The sequence below is a fragment of the Sinocyclocheilus rhinocerous genome, unplaced genomic scaffold (genome assembly GCF_001515625.1).
Source record: "Sinocyclocheilus rhinocerous isolate Xijiao unplaced genomic scaffold, SAMN03320098_v1.1 scaffold1166, whole genome shotgun sequence".
NCBI classification, from domain to species: Eukaryota; Metazoa; Chordata; class Actinopteri; order Cypriniformes; family Cyprinidae; genus Sinocyclocheilus; species Sinocyclocheilus rhinocerous.
The window spans coordinates 96,200-105,018 of record NW_015646356.1 but is presented as its reverse complement, the minus strand read 5'-3'; the positions used below and the strand labels follow the sequence as shown (position 1 = coordinate 105,018).

The 8,819-nt window shown below is 37.6% G+C and overlaps 1 protein-coding gene across 1 annotated transcript; it reads right to left on the bottom strand.

Moving 5' to 3' along the window:
• Positions 1 to 6,071: 6,071 nt before the first annotated feature.
• Positions 6,072 to 8,819, bottom strand: LOC107707574 (doublesex- and mab-3-related transcription factor A2). The gene is made up of 2 exons (XM_016511641.1): positions 7,950 to 8,819; positions 6,072 to 7,572 (listed from the first exon to the last, which is right to left on the bottom strand). The coding sequence occupies exons 1-2, from the start codon at positions 8,428 to 8,430 to the stop codon at positions 6,716 to 6,718; spliced, it is 1,338 nt and encodes a 445-aa protein (XP_016367127.1). The 5' UTR covers positions 8,431 to 8,819; the 3' UTR covers positions 6,072 to 6,715.

Here is an 8,819-nt window from a genome sequence, read left to right as displayed (position 1 = left end):
AACAAATGCCTCGTTTGTAATGGGTTTTAATGTTTATGTCTCGTCACTCTGGCCGGACACGTCATCAACAGTATGGTAGGGGCGTAACATTTCCGTCACACACTTGAGGTATTCGGGCAATCACAACGCACTGGATAGCTGGCCAATCAGCATACACCTCGCTTTTCAGACCTATGAGCTTTGTAAAAATTGCCGCGTTTCAGAAAGGCGGGGCATAGAGGAGAAACAATAATGTACAGTATGTGGAAAATAATGTGTTTTTTTAACCTTATACCGCATAAACACATTTCATTACACCAAATACACAAAATAATGTTCTTTTTAGCAACATCATATGACCCCTTTAAAGTATCCGTGAATTAATAAAAGCACAATTTTTTTATATTACTGATCCCAAACTTTAGAAAGGTACTGCATAGCCATATAAAAATTCATTAAAAAAATATAAAAATGCATGATTGCTTTTTAATTAAGAATTAGACTATGAAATATTTTATAATTTAATGCAACATACAAAAATTAAAATATTGCTTTTTATAACAAAATAACGAAATAAATAGGCTTTCCAAGTTACATTAACATTACATAATTTCATTAACATATACAGTTAGGAACTTAAATGCCATTATGCAAAACTTGAAACAGCGTATTAACACTGTATTTTTTACAACAACAGCACCCTTTTTTATTTTTTTAACAACAACAAAATACAGTCTTCATCACACAGCACCTAAAAGCCTGTTAAAATTACAGCTGGCTAATACATACTTGCATGCATCAAATTTCGAAAGTCAACAAAAACAAGTGAATTTTATTTTGTTTCTCTGATCGGTCCATCAGGATCAGAGAAACACTGCAGCAGAACAGCTTGACCTTGTAACAGTGCTAAGAGCGTCATGGGAAACATCTGTGTGGTAAGACTGCCATCTAGTGTAAAAGACCACCTGATACACAACCTAAACCTCTGAACTCCATCTACATGGTCTTTACGGGGTCTCTTAGCAAGCTAACACTGCTAGCCAAGCCAAATTAATATCAATGCTTGCTTTCGAACCTAACCTAAAATATATTAACACTTAGAAACACTGATTTCACCTTCGAGTTCAGAGGAATGTTGTAGTAAATTCTACTCTGTGCTTCCTGAGACAGCAAAGACTGGGTGAATGGATGCAGTGTACTGAATAAACAATACCAGTTACGCCTAATTAATTTGACAAGTGATTAATACACACTCAGACAACAAAAACAAATGGTTGCTGCTCCCTGGGTCTACTTAACCAACAAAGAGCCAAGCAAATAATTCATAGGAAGGAAAAGGTTTTACAAAGAGTGCAGGTGTAACAGAGCAATAACCCTGCGACACAGCCCAAAAGCCCTCCAGAGACAAACAAAAATGAACACAAGCATTCATTACACATTTGCTTTCAGGCTATAATTCAGTAATTTGCAACAAATGAATGAGTATTATCCTCTGTCTTCTGAATAGGCCACAGAGGGCAGATCCTATGACCAAATTGCTTTTGAATAGTGTCATTATTCACATACATGCATGCATTTAAGGAATAGTTCACCCAAGAATGAAGATTTCCTGAAAATGTACTCACACTCAGGCCATCCAAGATGTAGATTAGTTTTTTCTTCATCAGAACAGACTTGGAGAAATTTAGCGTTACATCACTTGATCACCAATGGATACTCTGCTGTGAATGGGTGCCGTCAGAATGAGAGTACAAACAGCTGATAAAAACATCATAGCAAGCCACAATTAATCCACATGACTCCAGTCCATCAATTAATGTCTTGTGAAGTGAAAAACTGCATATTTAAAGAAGTTTTTTTTTACTTTTAACCATCACTTTTGGCCAAAATAGTCCATAATCCATAAGAACGCTTCCTCCAGTGGAAAAAGTCACCTGTTGTCCTCTCACACTAAATCTAGCAACATATTTTTTAAGAACAGTTTTGGACTGTTTTCGCTTGTAAACGGTTCTCGATCTGTGCATATTTCTCTTCTGATTCAGATGAGACAACATTTTCACTGGAGAGGACTCACAAAGAACTCATATTTAAAATTCATATATAACAGTTTGTTAAAACATCTTAATTATGGACTTGTTTCTCACAAATATGCAGCTTTTCACTTCACAAGATGTTAATTGATGGACTGGAGTCATGTGCATTACTTGTGAATTATTGTGATGCTTTTATCAGCTGTTTGGACTCTCCTTCTGACGGCACCCATTCACTGGAGAGGATCCTTTGGTGTCCAAGTGATGTACTGTAATGCTAAATTTCTCCAAATCCCATTTTCATTTTTGGGTTAACTATACTCCTTTAGGAAAAAACATTCTTGTTACTTGTTACTAATCTTATGTGTGTACAAGACAGCTTACGATACACATAAAGGATATTAAAGCACCTAATACAATAATAATAATAAGCTCTCAGTCCACATGTAGCCACCAGATTATGTCAAAGATGTTTTCAAAGCATTGCAACTGGGGAATTTTTTGCCTCATGCCCTCCGACACAATGCCTCTTTCTCCTCCAGCAATGTCTGCCTTCATAATTATTTCTGGTTACCACTCAGTAGTACTTTCATGCTAATTTACTTGAAATCAATTTAGAGCTGGTTTTAGTTTTCTCATGAACAATTACCCCATATTATCTATGCATCCAAAAATACTCACCTGAGACAGTGAAGGCGGATATTACACAGCTAGGGGTCACTATGGAGTCTGGAAAGGCACCAAATCCATATGTAGATAAGCCTAGAAAAAAATATGATTAAATATAACAAACGTTAGATAACTAACACAAGAAAAAAAAGATTAACAGTACAGTTTGTTTTACACAATTGTTTTGGGCCATTTGTATAATTTTTATAGCATTCTTGCAACAAGCCCCAGTTATTTTCTGAGTCTGCTCAAGTAACAGCATTGCATATGTGCACAGTTACCATTTCATTGTTCTCATAATGTATTTTAGCACTTTTAATGGTTTAACCCTATAAATCCTACCGTATCATATTTGATACACAAATTTCTAAGGCCTCTAAATTATCAACATGATTAAACCTTCAGGCTCTGTTACATGTCTTTTCGATGTGAAATCTTAAAATAAAATATATATTGTTAGTCATATTTCAATATAGTGGACAGTACCAACATATTTGGTCTACTTGATTTTCCACACATCATTTTTTTCAGTAATATCATGTTAAAATGTGAGTATCAAATATGATATATCAGGCTTTTAAGGAACATTTATTTGTCCATCTCTCAGTCATCATTGAATTGCACTACTGGTTTGCCCTGTAAACTGTTAAACTTTTACTGTGTATAAGCATCATTATCTTTGTCACTAAAGGAATCAAAAAAGGCAAAATAATATTATATCAGCAACAGTCCAGTAGATGGTGCTACATATCTGTCTTGTTGCAAATTCGTACCTGATAAACATTGAAAAAATGAAAAAAAGTTTCTATAAATGATACAACAGAATGAAACAATACGTATACACACAAATAATCTCTACACTTACACCTGTCACTTTACTTGTTTCACCATTTCTCAAAGAGAAGTTGCTAGAGTTAACATCTAATCTTATAGTAGATACATTTTATCTTACATTAGATTTTGTATTAATTAAATAAGAGCTCACGTACAGTTTCCATGCTAATAATAAATCCTGACAGGGTAATCAGGACCCATACATGACTTGCCTTAAATGGGTACCGATGTGCTTCTGGCCATTTTGAAAACGTTTATGCTCACAATAAAATGAATCTTAATTTGACGTTTTTATTAGTCGGTAGCAGCACGATTTGTTTCTAAGCAAAAACATCAAAGCACGTGTGTCCAAAACTGCACTCTATGGCGCAAATCACCTGTCACTTGATAGACGCTTGTCAAATTAGCGTTGTAGTACACTTAAACGTCTCTTCAAGTGATGTTAACTATATATAAGCCTCCCTTCTTTTAACCCTAAATCGAAACCCGCTATTCTAGTAGAACTCCATCATAAATTCCCGCGTGAACTCGAGAAACGGTCTTCCGGTTTGGCCTACTAATTGACGTCACGACACCTCTGTGTATGCTCTTCCTACATTTCACCGCAAGGTGGCGACATAATCAAAGACAAAACTATTAGACGAGTCACCTGTGAATCCACTGACCGTCTCCGTTCATTTCCACATTCTACCATAAGAGGGCGAGATACTCTCGCATTGAAGGTCAGAATTTTAACATGATGGCCAAATTCTGAAACAATTTCAAGACAAGGGAATTTCATCAGACAGTTTGTCAATAGTGTTATTTGTATTGGCGCTTTTAATGACTCTTTATATTAGTGATTGGTGTTCATTTTATTCTATTCTATTTATTCTATTCTTTATTTTTAGAATCGTAATATTCTTCAAACTCTTTTCGCTTGATATCTGTAGCCTAACGACGAATCCACGTTATGTCGGGTTTTGTTCTATAAGGACAAATAGAACCAGAACAAACGGTATCATATTTGTTTGTTTGTTTTGTTTGTTTCATCATTTTGAAAATAATAAACTTTGCATTTTAGAAGCAGCCTTGCGTTACCTCTAGGACAATTTAAAGTAGCCTATTCATAATAAGAAAAATATATAAATGGAGCTACCACATTCCTGTCTGTTCTCTTTCTGAATAAGAGTAGCCTAAATGTAAAATTAAAAAGACAAACAGGCGTATGCTATGCATTTCAGTTATTCTTGTGCAATGTAAAAATAGATAGAAATTTAAAAAAAATAGATTGAAACTAAGATTAAACATGCTTGGTATCTGAACACACACAAACAAAATCTGTCTAATAACATATTTTTTCCATTTCAAAATGCAACGCTTTTTGTTAAATGTAGCAGCAAAAAATAAAAATAAGCACACATTTTGAATGTATTTTAGCATAGGCCTATGTAGACTATTAGGCTTTTTTATTTAGATGAATAAACTTGATCGTTTAAAAACATTTTGTCGTAAATCGTTTGACCTACGATTTAATTACTTAAAAAACAATAGACTATAACATAGTAACATAGTATAGTATTTATAACATAGTATAGTATTTTTATTCGATTTACAATTAGGCCTACCGAAATTGCAATAATTATGTAGACTGTAAAATAAATAAAATCACTGAACTAAATAAAAACTGAGTTCAAAAGAAAGCACCCGGGCAGAGGAATTTATCTAAAATTTATTAAAACACTATCTATGTAAATATTAAACAAACCGAGAGAAGGGTCTGTGTTATCATGCATCTCATCAAATGTGCATTGTGAACATTGGAGTGCTCGGTTTCTCCGTTAAATGAAGGCACACTGTCAATCCGACACTGCTGTTTACACTGTTTTATCTGCGGGGAGAAAGTAAACACTTGAGCTCTGGCGAGGGGGATTATGTCTCCATGGCATCGCGTTTCAATAGTGCAGCTATACACTCCTCGTGCGAAAATACAGTGGACTTCTGCTTTGAGACTGTCTCTGTTTTAGAGGCTTTCACAATCTTTTAAAAGAAGAGAAGAGCTTATAATATCATCTCTCTTTAACTTGGACTGTCGATACGAAAAATAATAACTAGACATAGGCCTATTGTTATGAAAGAATTAACAAATGTACTTTCTAAAATGTTTAGCAATTCGTTTTTTGGAAAATACATATGGTAAAAAAAAAAAAAAAGCTTTGTATTAAAATACATTAAACGTATTAATTTTGTTAAACATATTGAAAATACGGAATTGTTTTATTTTTTAAACTTTGTATTATATGCAAAATGTGTTTTGAAATAAGTCACAATGCGCCAAATGATAGAATATGGATAAACAAAACAAACAAACAAACAAAAACTTTAATGCACAAAACAAGCAAAACGTAAGAATAAAATAACATTTATTTCTTTTGCAAAATTTACACAGAGAAATGTACACTTCGCAACGCAGCAAAATTTCATCAACAAACAATCGTTTTACATCTTTTTTTTTTAATCCTTTTGATGTTTTTTGAGAAAATGACTTTGACAAATATGACTATCATCAAGAAATGCAATATACATAATTTAGTCGTGTAACACAATATATCACTCACAAAGGGAACACAAATGTCTACTTGAGCCAGTAACCATATTAAATCCAAAGAACTTCTGTCCTGTTGAATGAACATGGCACGATTTAACAGACACTGAGCAGAAAAAGAGTGAATAATAGACGTTCCACAATAACAATAATGCTAGAATATTCCCTTTTTTTTAAATGATGAAGCAAATTATTATTCTAGGATTGCACTATTATCACACGGAGACTTAATCCGTTTGGCAAATAATCTAAATGGATTGTAACAAACGTGAAGGATTATAAAATACACAATTTACATTACTCGAAAATACTATGGTTACCCAGCTAAAGGTCTAAAATAATTCACCTCTGGCTCCTTTTGCGCTGAGGCAGTGTCAGTAACGCCATGCAGTAAAATGGGTAAAAACTACTTTAACCTTAACGCGTAACCATTTTCTTTTTGATTAATCACAAACTCCAAAGAAGCCACGACCACCAAACACATTTTTTTCTGGTGATTAAACTAGACATTTTATATACAGAAACACAAGGCCCGCGAGTCTTTAGGGATGAGGAATCTTTAGGCCTACGAATCTTTAAAGACAAGAAACACTTTTGTCTACATTTGGGAAACACTATCTCACTGTTTCTCTGGAGTGTTGTTGACCAGAGGACCATAGAGTCCATTGGTGTAGCTCTGATCTTTATGCAAGAGAGTCCTGTCTCTGATCAAGTCACTGAAGGCATATTCCATTGGCGGCCGGAAGCCCAATGTTGGCATCAGACCCGTGGTGGAGTATGGAGCCATGAAGGCCAGGCCTCTGCTGTGAGCCGAGTACGCCAGCCGGAGTGGGTTCAAGCCCAAATGCGTACTGAGAGGATACGTGCTCGGGTCGGAACCAAAGTGTGGCGCGTTGGGTTGCAAAGGAGAGAAGGCAGATCTATTGCTGAGAGTCATGGTTCCAGGTAACATAGGCCGCGGGGTGGAGGACATGGGCGGCTGTGCGCTCTGCAGCATCCGATCCGCCGTCCAGGACTCATCTGGGCCCTTGGCTTGACCGCTGTTGTTGAGGATTTGCTCTATGGCTTGCACCACATTTTTGCCGCATCCCTGCAGCACAAGCTCCAGGACGCTGCGCTTGTGGTTGGGGAAAACCTTCGTTAGGATGTCGATGGCGTTCATCTGTCGCGATGCTGCGGAGGAGGGCGAGGGCTCCTGATCGTCTTTATCCGTATCCGAGCCGGAGTCTGAGCCGAGCGGACTGATGGAGCCTGGCGTCTCATCGCCGTCTTTTAATGGTTTGGCTATCGGGGAGCTCACGATGGACTCGCGGTCACCGTTCTCCGAACCCGAGCCGTGACGCATATCTGGAGACGACAATCCTGGAACGGATTCGGTGTCTGTGGATACGGACTTTCCAGGCGCCTGACGTGGGGTCATCGATCCAGATAAAGGTGTCTTGGAGAACAACTCGAACTTTTGGATGTTCGATTCACCTGAAACAGATTGATGCACGTCAATAATTCCCATCAGCTAACATGACTTATTTTTTCTTGGACTGTATGAGAGTGAAACTTGGATTTCAACTTGAAATTAGTCTAATACGATATTATTCTTTGTATAATACATACACTAGCTAAATATGCCATTCTTTTAAAATAATTAACTTTTCCATATGGTTCTTTGGATATTCAAAAAGTTTTTGATGTTTCATTAGAGATTCTTTGGATTTAGTATAAGAGCGTGTATAAAAAAAAAGTGCGTAAATGTTTTCTAGAGAATTAATTTGTATTTACAATTCTTTAAATATAACTGAAACTTTTATTTTTAAGAATTTATATAGCAGTTATACGAGTATAATTTATCCACCTACCAGAGTTTGTTTCGTTGTTAACTGGGCCAAAGACCTCATAGTGTTGCCGGGGAGGTATGATGCCGTTGGCAGCGGCCAAGGCCAGACCCTCTGCTGTGCCGTAGAGCAGCTGAAGTTCTCTCGCCTCGTTCTCCTCCTGCGCCTGCTGTCTGCGGAGCGCAACCTGAGCGGCCATGACGCGTTGTCTCTCGGCGATCAGAGTGCATTTGGCACACATGCAGTCCTTCCATCTGCAGTAGCGCTTATGCCCCTTCAGCGCGGACACCACGCCGTGATTCCTGCACCGGGCGCACTTGGGCGTTCGTGGATACTTCTCCGTAGCGCGAAGCAACAGCTGGGGGCCCCTTAAGAGGTTACCGGCCATGGAAACCGGGATGGAGGCGGCAGCGGCCGCAGCCGCGGCCGCAGCTGCAGCAGCGGCGCCAGGATGAATCTGCAACCCTGCCTGGGAGACGGGTGAGATCTCTGGACGAAGATCCATGTTCTCCGAATCAACAAACAGCCGATCGATAGGTTAAAAAACGTGCGCAACCGAAGCCTTCGATCGGAGACGTTTCATAAGCATTGAGCAGAATCGATACACGGAGAATTTCTTCAGCACAGCACTTGAGGAAGAACACAGCCCGAATGCCAGTGTCCAGAGAAGAGATCAGAAAATACTTATGATTGCTTATGAAAGTCCTCTTTCCGGTGAGATCTTCAACTTGTTGCGCGCTGTCCACAAGCAGCCCAATAAACTCTCTTAGAAATTAAACATACGTTTAAAACGAATAAAATCAATTTTAAAAACACAAAAATCCATCGAAGGTAATGCAAAACTAACTTTAAACTAAATGATCAGCCGACAGTCTGAGAGAGAGCAGAGTTTGC